Source organism: Lineus longissimus, chromosome 2 (genome assembly GCF_910592395.1).
Source record: "Lineus longissimus chromosome 2, tnLinLong1.2, whole genome shotgun sequence".
Classification (NCBI taxonomy): Eukaryota; Metazoa; Nemertea; class Pilidiophora; order Heteronemertea; family Lineidae; genus Lineus; species Lineus longissimus.
This window is the reverse complement of record NC_088309.1, coordinates 2,401,681-2,420,890: the sequence shown is the minus strand read 5'-3', so window position 1 is coordinate 2,420,890 and position 19,210 is coordinate 2,401,681. Positions and strand designations below refer to the sequence as shown.

Below are 19,210 nucleotides of genomic sequence, written 5' to 3'. Positions count from 1 at the left end.
AAAAGTCTATTGAATCATAACAAGGGTGTAACAGCCAGAGCTGTGGTAAACAGAAATACCTATAATGTACAACAGGCAAGTTTCGCAACCCGCCTGCACCCTGTCGTGAACAAGAAATCGTCCATTGCTCCACAAATGAAATGGGTCACTGCGATCGGAGTGTAAAATTCGCTCGCCTTATGCACGTTTGGTGTGCATTATCATTGATGGTTGTAACGTTAGAGACAACTTGGACTGAGATATGTTGGTTTTTTGATATAAAATCATCTTCCAGCAGGACCGTGACTTCTCCAAACAGGATAATTGAAAAACGCCATGTCTGAAACTGCCTCGCAACACTGGTGAACATCATTATCCTCCTGACCAGGTTAATACCAAACCATGCCCAAGTTGTCCCTCTAATACTTAAAGAGGGATCACAGGCAGGAACTAGGAGGGTAACACTGGTATCTTCAGACGCACCTCCAGCAATTACTTGGTCATGTTTGATTCATTATAAAACTGATTTCTCGTCCAAGCGAATAGGCTCGATGTAGTGGCAGACGTCGATTGGTGACCTTGTTAAACTTAATCTCTCCCCCTGGCTTTTGCCTATAGACTCCGTTTTAAAAAGGTGAAATTTGTCCCTCATATCATTTTCAGGGAGTCTGGCCTACGTGTATGATGCAATACCAGTGTCACAGGAGCTCAAGCTGGTAGCAACAAAACCATCGATGTCACTATCAGAATGCAGCTTGTGGTGCTTGGGGTGCCTGGACTGTTACGAGTTCTCCTTCGCGAATGAGGAGTGCCGGATGTACGGTAAAGACGTCATCGCTGGGACACCGTCAGTCACTAAGCGGTACAAGAAGATTTGGTAACCGCACAGGCAACGGCAGCAGACTATATGATCATCAAGGCTCTGCTGTATGAAAAAGCCACAGTTTGCGTATACTCTATCGCTCAAACGTCTACATTTCAACCACACTCTGGCGCAGTAATAGTGTGTGATGAGGCGGTCCTACTATCACTGCTTGAATTTATTGGCCGCCATTGAATCTGATGCTGAAATCGCTGAAATAGGGTATAAATTGTGACCTGATCGGACCGACATAGTACCATATTTGGTAACAATAGGGTGCCGTCAGTGTCGAATTCTTCATATCTACTTGGAATGTCGCACGCATCCACAGCACCTCGCCAGAACTAGCTTAGCATCCCGACGAAATTTGTTGCCACCCCCGAGAAAATAAATATAGAAGTTAATGCCAAAGTTTACGGTCCATAACTCAGTGCAGATCCAGTAGCCCAACCAGTAGAGAGCGTTCCAGTAGGGTTCGTTAGGATCGGGTTGGCGGACCGTCGACTCGTAAATGCGTTTCGGACATGAGCAGAGGAGGTAAGCAAGGGACGTCATCAACAACATGGCGGTTAGATTAGTCTCCCGGATCTTCCCTTTCTTTTCTGCCTCTAGTTTCATTTTCTTCCGTTGGTTTGCCGCTCGATTGACGCTGATCAAGATGATCAGGTTGCATATGGCAATGGTGGAGAATGGGATGATCGTCGCCAGGATTAGGAGATAGATGTTATAGAATGTTTCAAACCATCTCGCCTGGGGGAAGTTGCGGATGAGCGCTCCGTTTGGTGGGACTGGTGTGTCAAGGACAAAGAACGTCTGCAGATGAAGTAGCATCTCCAACACGCAGGTACAAATGGTGAGTTTCACGGCCCTCGAGGCAGTACAGATGGTGGAGGCTTTCATCGGGTACATGATAGCGATGGCCCGGTCGATGCTCATCTCGGCGAGGAACAAGCCTGAGGTCACCGCAAGACTTTCCGCGCCATACCATATAGAACTGAATGAAGAAATAACAACCTCAACTTCAATTTATTCTGTAGTTAATATCATATGGTTTTTACAGAGGTGAATAAGCAAGATAAGTATGATGCGCGAATGTTTTTCTGGTTTGGAAATAAATTGATGGTTCGATAAGTAGAAATGGTGGTTTGAATACAAAATAATTGTTTCGAATAAGTAATTTATTGGATGAAATAAGTTCTGATTTGTTCCTGTAAAGTTAAAAACAATGAAATCATTTCAAATAAAATTGGCAAATTCAGAAAACTGCAAATGTATAGGTATATTATGTTATGGTTTTTGACGTACTATTCCCCTCAAGCTCTTCCTCATTTATCAGGCTGATATGCAGTGATGCAAAGGTCCGGTTGCATTATCATATTTTTGTAACTTTTCTGCCGTTAAAAGTCTTGATCATCAATGTGCATGGTTGTACTGGCTGGCGTCAAGGGGATTCCGTATGCAAGACGTAAGTCGTGTTTTAACCCGGAAACACAAAGACAGCACCGGCTATAAGCAATGGACTTCATTCCTCGATCATTACTAAGCAGCGCTACCATATGGAACTCCTGTAAGAACCCATGCAGCAGTCACCATTTCTGTCACCCTTTAGAATGCTCCATGTTTTTACATAAATAGGGTAAATAAAAAAATGCTCACCTTAGCAAAGCAAAACTACCATACATCCCCTCACCAAGACCATGACCAACCAGCAACTTCCACAGAACCTCTGAGAAAATTAAAACTCCCGTATCAACAAAAGCTAGTCCAGCCATATAGATACAGGTACTAATCTGACGGTTGTCATTCTTGAGCGTTATCATCAAGGACATCATATTACCGGGGATGCCAAACACAATGCCAAAAACAGTCCACCATTTGTAGAGCAGTTCGGTGACATACGTCACGAGTACTGCCGTTGGCGAATATGTCATCGATCCGGTCGCCGAAACAAGGGTGCTCGTTATATTTGACATTTCATCCGTATATATTGGTGAGCGTGGTCCTCGGTGGTAGGGCGTAGAGTTTTTCTGTTCCGGATTGCGAATCCTGCCCAGTAAAACGTGCCTTTGAGTGATAAAATGATGAGCGTCTTATTGTCTGCTGACTCCAAATGCCAGAGCAGTATTAATTTTTTTTTGCGGGGGGGGACAGAACACCACATTTTGTCCCAAAAGGGCCCAAATCTGCATGAAAAACGTGTTTTTCGAAGATGTTAACAGGGGGGTCAGGGGGGTAGTTGCACGCCTGCTAAATACGGCCCTGAATTCTCTCACTCAACGACGAGCCCCTGGTCAGTCAGGTCTGGCAATCCGTGAGAAACAGACACACTCTAAAACATTGCGCGGACTGTGATGAGATGATGCGTCGGTTGTCGACGAACTTCATATACAAGCTCCACGATGATTTCCCGAGAATCTGCTCTGTTGTGACGCATGCGAGTAATATATATATCCATGCTAACAAATGATGAAGCCGCCCCATCAGTTTCGATTACACGCCCAGGGCCATCAGTCTTGCAAGTCTCATTTCACATCATTACCGTAGTAGACGCCTCGATTTGAAGGGGCATACTCTAGTTTCACTGATCCAAGTCCGGTGACGTAGAAACCTTTTTTGCCTGGTTTACCGCATGGCTACTGCTTTATAGACTGCCGTTTCAGAAACACCTGTCCTTAACTTGATACAATGAAGCAGTCTGAGTATATGTATATAGACAGATGATCATAAGTGTTCCTAATAGCAGCTGTATAAATCTGTATAAGCGAATATTCACAGGCCTGAACATCACGTGTAATGCCTAGTATGTTTAACTATATTTTACAGGTCCACATTCTCATTCTTACACATAGGTAGGTGCCTTGGGATATATCAGACGAATCATCCTTTTTTTTAACCAGGACTTCGTGTTGCAAAACTAGGCTACATCACGCCGTGGAAACTCATGATAGGCTACAGGACACTTCATTATGTAACAAATAATGTGCGTTGCGACTTAATGGGGCATTAACTTCGAGTGTTCTGTAGGAAATACCATGTAGATCTGCTTGGGTGTTCATATATATATATACAGTATGTATATATATGTATATGCATCACTTTTTCAGTCGCGACCAACTCATTCTCGACGCTGTGTACGATCATCGCGCGGTGACAGATAAAGACGCATAATGGCAGTCTCAACGAAGACCTTCCGAATCATTAGTCTGATTGTGGGCGTGATTTGCATGACGTACGGCGGATCTGGCTATCTGTTCAGCGTCTACACGAATGCTGTCAGGAAGAAATACAATTACACGCAATTGGAGGGCAAGTAACGTTGTTTTTTAGAAGGATGTATCTGGTAGACGAATGCAGATATGCGACCCGAACCCTGTACCGCCTTCCCTTATTATATCCACTAAGTAAAAGGTTTCAACAAAATACAAATAATGTAGGTATTGTATTGATACATTTCCTTCTTCGTCTTCAGTGGGGGTGATGTCTGGTACTGCCAATTTCGGAGCCGTATCGATCTTCCTTCCGGGTATCTCCGTTGAAAAGCTTGGCGTCAGGCCCACGGCAGTATTCACCATCCTGTTATCATTATCCGGCTACTTGTTGTTATGGAGTGCAACGAAGATGGTGGCATTCTATAAATTTCATTCCTGGCTTCAAGATATATATTTTTTCCTGGCATGTAAGTATTGCTACATCTCTAAATTGCGAGATAATTCCCCTGACCTATAGTGTATAAGCGAGGGGTACTTCATCCTGAACCTCATACCAACACTCGGCACTAACGTGTGCGAGGGGAGGAGGATACGACCGACTCTGGATTTTCGAGGATGGGTTACTTTATTATCGATTATTATTCCATGACATCTTTTTAAAAAGTTAATCACTCGGCTAATATATAAGCCCGGGATGTTCCGCAGCAGAATTGCCATGCACCCAGAGTGGCATATACAAATCAATCAAGATATCCTTTGACATGAGTCGAATATCACCACCTCAATGTTACCCTTGGCCTGTACCTATAAGTAGGGTTACCCTGACCTCTTGCTCGAAATAAAAAAAAAAGGTACATGTACATAATTTAATTGCTCAGCTTCAGATTCATTAACATTTCTTCCAGATCTCAGTGGTGTATATAGTTACGTTATCGCCTTGGTCCCAAATGTGGCAAACTTCCATCCCAAGTACCGAGGCACGATCGTTGGTCTTCTCGACGCTACGTTTAGCGCAGGAACGAGTATCTTCGTCGCCATCTACGGAAAATGCTTCGTGCACTCTAACACCGACGATGAAGAAAATCAAGATATTGGAGATTTCTTCTTGACTCTTGCAATACTTGGTGCTGTGACAAGCAGCTTGGGCTTCTGGTTTCTTGGCTACTACAAGGTGGAGGATATCTCACAAGATTATGTCGATCTCGACGGCAAGGAAACGCCAGCGGAAGAATTACTTGCCAAAGAACCGGTTGCGGATATAACTACATCGAAAACACTTTTGGTAGATCAGCTTACTTGGTGTGACCTTATCAAGGACGTCGACCTCCAGTTGCTATTTTGGATGTTTTTATTGATCATTCCAGTAGTTGGAATGTATTTACAGAACGTCAGCGTTTATCTAAAATCATTCCAATTTCAAGAATACAGTACTCTCTTCAACATCTTGCTCCCAGTGTTTGCTGTTGTAGGAAAGTTTTTCGGCGGCGTGATATCAGATTTATTAGTCCACATTATCCCACGTACGGGTATCTTACTTGTCAACAACTTGCTGTTACTCCTGATGGTGTCCACTTGTATTTTCCTGGCAGACAATTACTATGTCCTTCTCATCACTACAGTGGTTGTTGGGCTAAATTTTGGTTCAATTTACACTCTGACGCCAACTCTCTTTGTGGACTACTTTGGACTAAAGTATTTCCCCCGAACTTGGGGCGCGTGCGCTACACTGGGTGGTGTCGTGGCGCTTCTGTTACAGGGTTTGTTTGGTGTATTATACGACGCAGCCGCAACTGACTCGGGTGAGAAATTTTGCTATGGCACAAAGTGCTTCGAGTGGAGTTTTTTCGTGGCAGCCATTTTGGTTTTAGGTGGCGTGATTTGTAACGTCTGCTTGATCAAAAGCCGAAGCAGATAACGGATTAACAGGGAATGACAAATTCCATTGTGAAATTCGAGGAAACCTTAATCATCTATGTTCGAATGAAACCGCGCAAGGAATCCTTCTGCTTACCGTACATTTTATAGCATCATGATGTGATGATAACAATTATTCACACAAGAAGGAAACATGTGTAGAGGACGGGTAGTTGGAGTAGATGACATTTACTTGTCACTGGCCTTTTGCTGTTGTTCCTTGTGTATCCATAATATGGTTAGGAGATTTCCGCTTCGAATCATGGCCGCCAATAACTATCCAAGGTCATTTTAGCATCGTAGCCGAGTATTAACGTTAGCTCATGGCTCAAATCCATAAGTCGTTTTTTCTCTTCACGAAAAGTGCACCTTTTTTGTGAATGTTCTTAGAAGCATAGGAGCCCAAAGAATTTTAAAAAAACTACGACAAGTCTGACCAAAATGTGTCTTCGTCCCATTCGTACGGACATATCTCGGGGTCTCCAACTCCTCATCCACTTAGCGAACACTTTGGGGACACGTGAGGTCCGCCATGTTTGGTGGATGATTTAAGGGATACCAGAGGGCACTGTCATCAATGGTGGGACGGGCGGTTCGCAACCTCTATATTCTCCAAGGACGATTTACTTTAGTAGTGCTGAATTTAGGAACCTCAAAAGTTTTATGCATTTTGCTGCCTTCTTTCAAGACAGCGGTCCTGTTGTGACTTGCTCCTCCTATTGGAGACATTTTTGATTCGTCATTGTCCAGTGCTGACCCAGTTATTGCATGTGATCCAAATACTTTGAAAGCAAATATATAAGTTTTCCGGAACGTTTTCCTTAACGTTAACTCGACCACCTTTACTGGAGAAATGAGCGTTTCACAGTTTCTCAGTTTTCGATGGTAGCTGAGGTTCAGAGTCTTGATATGTAAGCACTCGGAGAGAGTCCATCGATGGAGGAAGATGATAGACATGATGAGGATGAATGTCACGATGTAGGCTGTCACACAGAAGAACATGCACTTTGGTCGAACTCTCAGACATCCTGACATTGTAAGAACGAATTTTATCCAAGAAAAACAAAGGGATGCCGAGCAAAAATAGGTCGGGATTTTCTCCGGCGTGCGAAATTCGTCGTGCACGCAGTCAAATCGCGCCGGCCACCATTGTATTAGATGTTCAAGTAGCCCGAGTTTAAAACAATTGCATGAAAGGTTTAGAGGTTCTCTTTTGTCTTTGTTTATTGGGGAACAGTCTCCGCGCCATTTCTGTCGACAAAAGTCTATTGAATCATAACAAGGGTGTAACAGCCAGAGCTGTGGTAAACAGAAATACCTATAATGTACAACAGGCAAGTTTCGCAACCCGCCTGCACCCTGTCGTGAAAAAGAAATCGTCCATTGCTCTCCACAAATGAAATGGGTCAGTTTGACAATTGAAGATAGATGTCTGCGGATAACACTTCCAATACTATAAAAGGTAATGATAGGTAGGGGCCTATCATTCAAGTATATATACTTTTAAAAATCATGTTTCATGTGGGATTTCCCTGATTTTATTGTTATTTTACAAGTCCGTGTTAAAGGTGGGCAACCAATCAGGATGTGTTAAGGTACTGGCATATAAACCAAATCATATCACAACGATATCCACAGTTCGTCTGAGAATCGCCATCTCGAATCATTTGATCCGACGGAACGAGCTTAATTCGTGAGATCTGATCAACTTTCATTTCAACATGGCAGAAGCGGGAAAGGCGCCTTATTTTCAAGGAGTTCTTGAACACAAGCAAAGCGGCAGCAAGGAGGTGAGGTTTAAAGAATAGGAACTGCCAGTTCAGTTTAAAAAGGTTGGACCAGTCAACGGACGGATAGCCGTCCGTCGGTAGGGTCAAATGGACGGTTTATCATCCCATCGGCATCATCCTTGGGGCCGGGTCGCGGGTCAGCAGGCCTATATAGCTCACACAAGGCAGATCTGAAATTACTACACTTTTATGTATGGTCTCGAGGAACTATATGGCAGAAGCACGGGACGGCAGAAGTGAGGGGTCTATTTGGTGATTTCAAGGTGTCTATAGAATATGCTAGGCAAATGTGAACAGTAAAGTGCCCCGCAAGCTAACGACTTTCGTCGCTGCGACCTCCGCTCATCATCGCACGCCACAAAAATCTCTCTTTAGCGGTAGTCATCGCATGCATGCACTTGCGATTTGCGATCAATAAAAACTAGCGCTAGCGATTACCAGTTTTACTGTAAACGAGGGATCTTTTTGTTACACATCGCAGCGATTATCTATAGGTTGCAGCGACAAAAGTTGTTCGTTTGCCCGGCGCTTTCGGGAACAGAGTCGGGTTCGACTGGCCTAGAGATAAAAAACTTCATCACTATGCGTGAATAGTGCAGATGTACTGTGCGAGTGCAGATACGCTTATACTTTAGTGAGTTGTCGCAAATCCCCCGAAACGCCGACGTGAACCCCTGCCTCATTGTTCGACTTCCTGATAAGTCGAACAACGGGATAGGTGTACTCGTGGACGTTTCGGGGATTTGCGAAAACTCCCTGAAAAGTAATATGGCCCAACTGGCTACAGTCTAAACTATGAGATGTCTGTCGCATTCAGCCCTTCAAGATGAAAATCGCAGCGCACTAAGACGGACGTTGCCCCCGTATATTTGTAATGACACGTCCCCCATGTCGTAATCAGAAGGACATTATTTGGGGATTTGCTAGATAATTGTCGTGGGCAATCAAGACATGTCTTCTGCCGCATGAAATCATGTGCTCTGTTAAGAAGTATGGCATATTTTAGCTAGAGCTCGATTGGGAAGTAAGCCCACCTTCGTATGATATGTTTGTCAACGAGTCTAATGAGGGTAACATCGTGATCACCTCAAAAAGAATTGAGGAGGGTCTAAGTGCCATTTTGGTTCTTGCCTATTCTCAAGAACAAAAAGGGACAATTTTGAGTACATGTAGCTTCTTCGAGTTTCTTTAATTGTCAGTGCGGATTATATATGAAGAGTAAGTAAAACTAGCTGCGACACTTCCTTCAACAATCACCGACGGCACTGCGCCCTACAGGCCTGCGGGCGGTTGCTAATAATCATTTTTTGGGCGGCGTGTTCCCTCCCTCCAAAGTGGTACTCAGTATGTCCATTTCAGAGATATATGAAGCTCTTCGTTTGCCTGGTCGGAAGACAAGTCTTCATTTATGATGACTACAGCAAGACGAAATTGTTGGGAAGGCTGACCTTGGATATTGGAACCAAGGTCAAATCGAAGGATAAGAATGGTTATCGGATTGAACTGACCACCAGGGATTTTGATAGCAAGGGCATGGCAATCCCCAGGAGAAACGTGTTTAGGGTGAGTTTTCACTTTAAAAGTCTACGCCGCTCGAGTTACTTGTAGTTTCTCTGTGGTCCTGGTAAATCGGTATAAACATTGCCGAAATGTAGTTTTGCGCAAATTCACTGAAATATGACATTTATGGCGATAATCTCATGAAGAATCTATTCAGTTTTCGCAGCCCGCTATTTGAGCAGTAGTTTCCTACCATGTGAACAGTTAATTTTCGGTGTTCTGAGCAGCGGGTTTCTTTATTTTATCTAACAGTTAATTTTCATTGTTCTGACTAATCTTTTCAGAGCGAGTCAAGGCGCGACAGAGATATCTGGTATGCGTATATACACGCCTTGACCAAGGTAGGTGTGGTTTAGAGCGCCTGGGCGCAGATTCATTCCAACTCTTTTCTGCCACCCAAAGTCTAAAGCACACTAGCCGCCGACTTTGGCGACAAGAAGCGTTCGGCTGACGCCTCTCGACGCCAAAGTTCGCGGCCAGTGGATCCTGGTCAGAGCACACCTGCCCAGAATTGGCGTCCAGTAGCGTCTTTTCCGCCACTTTAACCCATCCTGGGCCATACAGCGCGAAATCATGTGACATCAAGACGCAAGCTGATTGGCCATATAGCTTCGCCGTCGACGCCAAGTCAGGCGGCCATCCGTAGCACACCTGGCTTCTTCTTGCGTTCAAACGCGGCGACACGCGTCAAAAATCAAACATGTTAGATATTTGGCGTTTAGTTGCGGCAAGTGGCGGCAAGTCGCGTTCGCCGACGCCGTTCGTAGCAGACTAGGGATTTTTCAGGCGCTCAGGACTCTTGCGGCAAAAAACGCCTGTGAACGCCGAAGTTGGCGGCTAGTGTGCTGCGGGCTTTAGACAACCGGCTATACATGCATCTCAGATTTTGTTTGTGTCTGTGAAGATTTCTTGCAGTGTTTCTCATTCCAACAAGCTAGAGATCCTCGAGACCAACACTCCTCCGATCAATGTGCGACATGATTCAGGCACTGTTACATCACCGGGCAGCGAAAGCATGAAGGCTAGTTTTAAATTATGTCCTTACCTCTTTGTTTCATTTCCGGCGAAGGTTTGAAATACATGTAGTTGAAGGTGGATGTCCTTTTCTCACTTTATAGGGTCAAGTTCTTACCAACCTCAAACTTGCGCCAGCCATTGTCTTTAACATACAACAGGCTTTACAAGATTGTATTCGTCCTGAGCGTCGCCGGCGAGTGAGCGTGCCTAACATCCTACCTCCCTACCATCAGGAGCCGCGACCGGATTATGACTATTCCCGGCGTCAGCAACATCCTCCCACTGCTCATCAAACCAGTCGGAACAACCCACCTTCCCTCTATCCTGTCCATGGATCAGCGCATGAATGGGGAATGGGACGTGCTGCGGTCCCGCCTCCAATTCCACAGAAGAAGTTTTTAAGAAATTCCATTAGCTCAGGGGAGTCGGGGGGGAGCTGTGATAGGGATAGTATGTCTGATGGACATGATAACCAACCAGGGGTCTACAAGGTGAGGGATTGTTAAGAATGTAGTATGTTTTAATTTGGCCCGAGATGAACAAGGACACCGACAGAGACGCAACCAGGGTGAGGCGACTTATTTAGCAAGGATCTCTAGTTCTATTTTGTTATCTTGGCACCAAACGATCAAACCTTCCAACCAAACCTCTCGACTTCAAGTGCATTTCCAGACCACTGACAAGGCACCTCTCCACCCAGGTGCATACTAGTGTAAAAGCCTTCCTGGGACCAGCATTCTTTCCAGGGGATATGCCAGCCGCTAAAGAAACGGGATAAGCTCCTGATGAGCCATCTATAGCAGCTCAGGGAATAGTCCATCCCAGCACATCTTAACTTTTTATCACGGCAATCCACACTCATGGAGACATCCTTGATACCATTAGACCTCGCATTAGACCACAATCTTCTTCCTGGTTTGACCGAGTTGGTCTCGTCTTTTTTCAGACGCACCAGTTCTACACAAATCATAAGATGAATGTCAACAGCATTCCAGCGTAAGTAACTTGTTAAGACAAGATTCCTTTGAAAGTTGTGGGGTTGAAAACACCCTGAGATACAGGTTTTTGATCGAGAGGTGGCGTATATTTAAAACCACCGATTACGTCAGGATGGGTTGAAAAATGCCTTAGCCGCTTCGCTCCATGTACCAGTGTATGTGAGAGTAATCAGTCACTATTCACTCCTTATGTCTGACCCTGAAAGGGGGTCTATATGAGAGAAAATATTATTAGACTAGGCAGTTTGGTGCTGGGGCTGGTTTGATTCTGATATACAGAGTAGACATTATTTAGCAAGTTTTGGTGCGTCTCCTTCACATAGACCTATTATACATAACAAAGGTATTTTGTAAAGGCACCCTCCAACCCGCTAAATAGCGTCTACACAATTATACACCCGCAATAACATAGAACTAAACAATGTACATGTAATTCTAGGATATAAAATCTTGACTTCTCAAGGACATTTTCTCCATGGGACAGATGTTCCTTTTACGGAACGTATGTCAGCTTGTCACAACCATCGAGGACAAGACATTGGGACAACCATCATTACTCTCTTTTCAGGTGGTTCTTTGAGAACTGTACCAGGGAGCAGTCGGAGTTGATCCTGACAAAGGGAAAGGACTATGGTAACGTCATGATGAGAGAGAGTACCACTCACAGAGACAGCGGGAGTTATGTCATTGATATCTGTGAGGAAACACCAAGGTAAGTCGTGTGGCCAACTCACTGACAAGGACTGATCTTAAGACTACATATCATCGCCACATTGTCTGAACATTGAGCATTATATCGCCATGACTTAAATGGTGTGTCCATTATGGAGGTTCTATGTTTATAACTTTACCTATCATTCAATATCTCCCTTTATAGACTCCTATGCCTAGATTTCTATCAATAAAGAATGTGATGACTCGCATGTTTCAGGGGATGTAAAATAAAGCATGTTGAAATCATACGAGGGCAAGGGTTTGTGCTGAGGACTGAAGAGGTAAAGGTGAGTCCTAGCTAATGACCTTTGAGAAATGTGGCTTTCCAAAGACCCCCTCCACCATGGCCATGGGACAACCGCTGCACTATGATGGAGAATTGGCGATATTCCTACGAATTTTTCTCCTTCTTTTGCGATGACCTTAGAGACAAGGGTTCAGACCAAAGCATCAGGTATCATTTTAACGGAGAATTAGGCAATTGCATTCAGTCAACAGGGTTACATCAAGTACAGAGCAGTTGCCATAGTAACTAAATTATGTACAATTTCTCATGGGCTTGAGTTCAGCCCCTTCAAGACGGACTCTTTATTTTCTGTCTCTTCCAGGACGAGTCATTTTCTTGCCTGACGGAGGTGATGGGCTGCATGATGTCGTCTCTTGGACCAAAATACAGGACCATGTCCACCAATGATAAAACAAAGATAGGCATCGAGGACCCGGATTATGACTCAATCGTGTATGGTAAGTGGAGGAAAAACCTACACGTTGGATATTTTGGTCACCTTTGAATCATATCAAGTTTGCCCCGTTGAACCTTGGACATCTCTCTATCAAGGACAGCATTGGTGAGGCAAAGATGATCACAATAGAAAAAATCTACAATAAGACCTAGCAGGGATATGCAGGAACCAAGTGGGCCAGATTAAGTTACACAAACCTGCCAACAGGTTTCTCTTCTATCAGATAATTCATTGGTAAATGGACTACCATGATTGTGAAAGGATTACTTTCATCACATATTATTAAAGGATCTTGGTTTTGAGGGCGAGATGTTTGCCATCAAGGTCGCAATCTCTATTTCATCATTCATTTCATGCCCGTTTCTCTTATTGCAGTTGATGGGAAAGCAACTCTCCGATCAACAATAACAAATCCACTACGAAAAGATTCAGGTGATTTTTTTGGACATGACAAAGTTATGTTGTATAGCAATAAGCAAGGGGGTTTATCAGAGGTTGTCTCTGCTTTGAAGAGACAGAGTATGAAATGTCTCCAACCAAGCCGTGAGTTACCCTTGTTCCCATACGATCGATTTATTAAATGTGGTTCATAAAAGTTTGCTACACAAAATCGGTTCTAATCTGTTTTCCGATGTTTCCATGGCCATTTTAGATTGATGCTTGTCTAATTTTAATGTCCTCCTCGTTCCAGGAGAGGGATTGGAGCCATACCCACGACAATTCCGGGAAACAGGTGAGCTGAAAGGAAGTTATCCATTGGTCTCTTTCTCAGAGACAAATCGATTACTGATAGGGATCTTTTCAGTTCCTTTTGCCCCCCAATTTCGCCAGCCACAAAGGATTCTGGCATGTCTATTGTGACCCTTGTGCCACCATCATAACAAGGATGTACCATGGCTGCCTGAAAGTCCCCATGACCAAGAACAAGTCATCTGGAGCAAAATATTGACAACTTTTTCCAACCAACTCAGGCTTCTTTTGCGTGCAGTGCTATTTTCTTTAGTCCACCCCCCTTGATTGTTCTTGCTGATATACACGAGGCTTTTTTGTATTCGCTACTCTTTCTCGTCACTCCAGGCTACAATTCTGACAACTCGGACTCGGATGAAGATTACGTTCCAATGGATGATGACCCCACGCTATATGAAAGAATAGATGATTACATTCAACCTGACCCGTCAGATGTTGTAGCACCTATAGAGGTCCAATCAAGCCAACTGGCAACATTATCCATATCAGAACAAGGTGAAGCATCATCCTTTGAAGCATTTCTCATGTGAAAGATTTATTCTGGTACATTGAAATACAACAATAATGAAATGGCCAGGGCCATTGTGCTCACCTCATGTGGAGGAAAGATGGATAAAGAGCATGGTATTGTGTCATGTAGTGTTAGGTTTGATGTAGGTCCAAGCAATTACAATTTCCCCAAAATGGCCAATTTACAGTACATTCGACCTCTGTGACCTTGAAAAGTAGGTCAAATCAAAGAAGACCCGGGTGACACATTGAATGGTTGTTAGAATTAGATGTACCTATGATATAAAATTGGTGCCAATCGGGCAAGTCATTACTAGGAATAATGGCATTTTGAAGAATTTAGGATTTGGCCCCCTCCCTGGAGGCCAAACGGCAAATCAGATCGCACCAAACTTCGGTACCTGAGATCACCTGACCAAGGGGTACATGAGTACTTAATTTGTGATCAATAGTCATTGCAGTTAAGAAACGTGCCATAGTTACGGCCTGACGGCGAATTTATGCCATTTGACCTCTGTGACCTTGACAAGAAGGTCAAATTAAAAACCTGTGTGACATATACTGTATGGTGGTTAGATGTACCCATGATATCAAATTGGTGGCAATCGGGCAAAAGGTTAAGGAATAATCACATTTTTAAGGTTTTTGGATTTTGCCCCCTGGTGGTCAAGTGGTGAATCATATTGGACCAAACTTCGGTCCCTGAGATCACCTGACTAAGGGGTAAATGTGTACCAAATTTGGTATCAATAGTCATTGCAGTTTAGAAACGTGCCATCGTTACATCCTAACGGCCAATTTACACCATTTGACCTCTGTGACCTTGAAAAGGAGGTCAAATCAAAAACCCGGAGGATATATGATGCACCTTTGCTAGAAGTACCTACCATATTTTTTTCAAAATTTCCCGACTACTATTAAGGGAGATATTGCATATTTTCACTTTTAACGTTTGGCCCCCTGGTGGCCAAACCATGAAACGAATCGGACCGAAACTTGGTCTCCAAGGTGTCATTACATAAGGGTACGTGTGTACCAAGTTTCAACTCAATAGCTCTGACAGTTACGAAACGTGCCCTGCTAACGGACGACGGACGACGACGACGACGACGACGACGACGACGACGACGACGACGACGACGACGACGACGACGACGACGACGGACGACGGACGCCACGGTATGGGATAAGCTCACCTCTGCTAAGAGGTGAGCTAAAAACCATGATGGAGGTGTGTACCAAACATGCCAAGATGGGTGTCAATGAGTTTAGCGAGGGTACGAGGCAAGCAATAGGTTATTACTTGTGGCCAGAAAAACGATTTCCATTATCAAACGATATTAGTTTCACCAATCTGAAGCAGTGTTCCTTCCTTTCAGACATCAAGAAAGATGTTCCATCCTGAAGATGCAAGGCAATGAAGTGCTCTAAGTCCAGATTTCCTCATAAGACTTTGGGACAGGAGGAATTAAAGTGACCTTATCACAGCATTCTGGTTATTGATCTGTCAGACCAATTTTCGACAAATGGTTTACCATCATTTAATCAGAACGGTTTTGAAATACTTGTATTTTAATGAGGATATGCTTTGCAAGTTCAGCTCTTTTCATTAATGATGCCTGGAGGGCAAAAGTTACATTAAGTTTTCCATCTTGAATTTGAAACCATAAATGTTTTGTAGAGGCACATGTGTTGGTACAACTCCTGAACATTAAACATGATAAGACATTTTGAAAATATTTCTCAGACACTTCAAATTTTCAGCATGTCCTCAAATAGGCCTTTCTTCCATTCATGTTTGGTACATATAACTCTTAGCCTTACAGCTGACTATTTCTGATTCAATTTTTTAAGCTAAAACCAATTTTGTTGCTTTTGAACCTGTCTGGGGTTACCCTGGGAATCCAGGACAGTAAACTTCCTGGTTGGTTTGCCCTTCAATAGACTTTTTAAACTTCTGTTCACACATGCACATTATGATAATGTAGATACCTATGTCTATCAATGCCCAAGGCATTTACCTGGTGCAGGAGGATTTTTGATAGTCTGATTGTGAAGTAGGCCCATGGACTGTGCATGAAAAAGTCATGCAAGGAATGAATACTTTTGTCAGTGCAAACAAATTCTCTCTCGCCTTCAAATGATATTTGAAAGATAATAACTAGGCCTACCATTTCAAATGTGTAGTTCAATCAAGTAGGCCCATCGACTGCATGAAAAAGTCATGCAAGGAATGAATACTTTTGTCAGTGCAAACAAATTCTCTATCGCCTTCAAATGATATTTGAAAGATCATAACTAGGCCTACCATTTCAAATGTGTAGTTCAATCATGTAGTTTGTTCCAAAGTGTTATTTTGCTTGTCAATGCGGTAAAACTAGGGATCTGTGGTATTTTTATATCAGCCAACAATGCGCAAAATAAGAGCTCCCATGCTTTGTCCTCACTTTCCCCTCGTGACAGGCTTTTTTATCTGTTGTGCAATTATGACCAGTGATCTGGAAAAAATTCATTATAAAAAGTTGTAAAAGCTTTCAGGCAAAGGAGGTTACCAGTCCACTGACAAATCTTGTGATCGAAAAAAAACAGGTACTTGGCATTCTTCCATTAAATGATATTCAGTAAGAACAAACCAAAATTCCAAGGGAAAGTTGGACATAAGGAAGCCCTGCAAGGAAGTAAATTTGGCAGGCCACTGGGTTATACTTCATGCTGTAACAATAGCGTCGAAGCAGATTGGATGATCACTTTGAACTTTTTTACTGAAGTAACTTAGGCATTATGTATCTATACTGTCGAGAACAAAACGAGACAAACAGGTTTTAAACCCATCTGAAGATCGAATTTCTGGATTCAATACACAAATATTGTTTGTAAAAAGCTTGTAAATATTGTATAATTAAAATGTCGGTGATAGAATATTATAATTCAACAGTTTAAGTTTTCAGAAATTAAAGTAGTTTCTATGTACAGAAATTATGTGTTTTTAATGAGAATTCCGACTTGGAAGTGAAGGCAACTCAAGCCAGTTAAAGGGAACAACAAGGGAACTCTCGAAGCGGACATAGAGGATTACGTGTCGGAGCAGAATATCAAAGTGCGCGCGGTTAAAATGCTCTCGCACTGTGACGCAGCTTTTTGCTCGTTTAGAGTGACGGTGGGGAAGTCGGACTTTCCAAAGCTAATGAGTGAGGACACGTGGCCTGAAGGAGTAATGGTAAGAAAATATATCGTCCCGTCTCGGGATCGCGCCACAAAAGAATCCGTTATATGAACAAGAGCCCTCTAACGTATTACTTCATTCTTACTTGTATCCTATTCCCAATCATGGCACAGTCGTTCGGCAATAGACTTCCACTTTCCATCACCAGTTACAACGCTCAGGGACTTGGTACTGGGAGAGTTGAATACCTGACAATCCTTTCTGACAAATACGATTTTATATTTGTGCAAGAACACTGGCTTCACGAGGGCGAACTTTTTGATGTGTTGACCAGTAGATTTCCCGAATGCAATGCCCACGCGGTATCTGGGATGGAGCCTGGCGTTATAACGAGGGGCAGGCCTTATGGTGGCACTGCCATCCTCTGGAAGACTAGTATCAGGCATGTAATCTCGCCAGTTACTTTCAAAACGAACCGGTTTTGCGCCATTGTTGTAGAATTAACTGACTCGGTAAAAATACTTATGTGCAATGTATATATGCCAGGCGTCGATAACCCCACCGAGTACGAAGACACTTTACAAGAATTGAATGCTCTGTTTGCTCAACAAGATATTGACCGAATAATTCTTGGAGGAGATTTTAATGTAGATTGGGTCAGAACGCATCTGAACACGACTCAACAACTTGAGATATTCCTGCAATCAGAGTCACTGAAGACTATCAGCGATTTTGATGAGATTGATTTTACATTCGAGAGTAAGATAAACAACAGCAGGTCAGTGTTAGACCATTTCTATATCACAGAGAATCTTCTGGGGGACATATCTGACCATAGAGTGACTCACGATGTCGATAACTTTTCAGATCACTCGCCACTTTCTGTCGAGTTTAACATGCAGATTGAACATGTTTATAATGAAGGGCAGTCAGCCGGTGCCCGAGGAAATGTGCCTAAATGGGACTCACTCGCCCCAGAAGACATTGTGCAATATAAGTTTAATCGAGACAGGGAGGTGAACGCCATTGAAAGAACAGCACGCGACTATTGTAATATATTCAAATGTAATGACCACAAGGAAGGGATCGAGGCTTTACACAATGATATCATTAGTGCATGTTTAACTGCAGGGGAAGAATGTTTTCCTTGTCAGGTCAATGCTCAGGCAAAAGGTCGGAAACCTTTTCCAGGGTGGAACGAAAACATTAGAGAGCTTAGAGAAAGGGCGCTGCTTTGGCACAACATCTGGAAGGCCGGGGGGTCGCAAAGGCAAGGGGTCGTATTCGAGATCCGTAAAACGACTAGGGCGAGATACCACCATGCCGTCAAACTCTCCAAAAAGGAGAATAAGGTAGCTGAGAGTAATAGAATAGCAATGGCATACCTGGAAAAGAATGACAGCGACTTCTGGAAGTTGATCAATAGGGGAAAAAAGAAGAAACAGACCTACGCGGTGAGAATTGATGATGCTATGGATGACAGATCCATCGCGGATAGGTTTGCTGTTAAATATGAGGCTTTATATTCATCGGTTGGTTACGACGAGGATCAGATGAGTGATATAATTAAAGACTTGGACAACGACATAGACTTTAGATGTGAAACTAACAGATGTGGGTGCATTAGCCACACTATCTCAGCAGTTGAAGTTCGATCTGCTATTTTCAAACTGAACAAAGGAAAACATGATGGTGGGAAGACTCTATTTAGTGACCATTTGATACATGGTACAGAGGTACTCGACAAGAAGCTAGCGGAGCTTTTCACGCTCATGTTGTCCCATTCTTACATACCAGAGGCGTTCAAAAGGTCGATTATAATTCCTATCCCCAAGAACAAGAGAAAGTCTATTAACGATTCTGATAACTACAGAGGAATCGCATTAAGTAGTGTCTTATGTAAGGTGTTAGACCACATCATTATGGAAAAATGCCCTCAGGTTTTTTGCACATCTGATCTGCAATTTGGGTTTAAGAAAAAGAGTTCTACCACCCAGTGTA

General features: G+C 43.3%; 2 protein-coding genes across 4 annotated transcripts; both read left to right on the top strand.

Annotated features, from left to right (window-relative positions):
• The first annotated feature begins 982 nt into the window (after nt 1–982).
• Nucleotides 983–7,001, top strand: LOC135483508 (uncharacterized). 2 transcript variants are annotated; one of them, XM_064764469.1, is made up of 4 exons: nt 983–1,378; nt 3,946–4,147; nt 4,311–4,517; nt 4,956–7,001. In XM_064764469.1, the coding sequence occupies exons 2-4, from the start codon at nt 4,009–4,011 to the stop codon at nt 5,963–5,965; spliced, it is 1,356 nt and encodes a 451-aa protein (XP_064620539.1). In that variant the 5' UTR covers nt 983–1,378; nt 3,946–4,008; the 3' UTR covers nt 5,966–7,001. The 2 variants fall into 2 exon arrangements, with proteins under 2 accessions (XP_064620539.1, XP_064620538.1); XM_064764468.1 differs by lacking the exon at nt 983–1,378 and adding an exon at nt 3,604–3,690.
• A 502-nt stretch (nt 7,002–7,503) lies between these two features.
• On the top strand, nt 7,504–17,014 carry LOC135501028 (uncharacterized). 2 transcript variants are annotated; one of them, XM_064792750.1, is made up of 12 exons: nt 7,504–7,754; nt 9,114–9,317; nt 9,599–9,655; nt 10,433–10,822; nt 11,278–11,327; nt 11,898–12,041; nt 12,261–12,330; nt 12,652–12,787; nt 13,162–13,218; nt 13,478–13,519; nt 13,864–14,031; nt 15,426–17,014. In XM_064792750.1, exons 1-12 carry the CDS (start codon nt 7,686–7,688, stop codon nt 15,449–15,451), a joined length of 1,413 nt encoding a protein of 470 aa, XP_064648820.1. In that variant the 5' UTR covers nt 7,504–7,685; the 3' UTR covers nt 15,452–17,014. The 2 variants fall into 2 exon arrangements, with proteins under 2 accessions (XP_064648820.1, XP_064648827.1); XM_064792757.1 differs by lacking the exon at nt 10,433–10,822.
• The last annotated feature ends 2,196 nt before the right edge of the window (nt 17,015–19,210 follow it).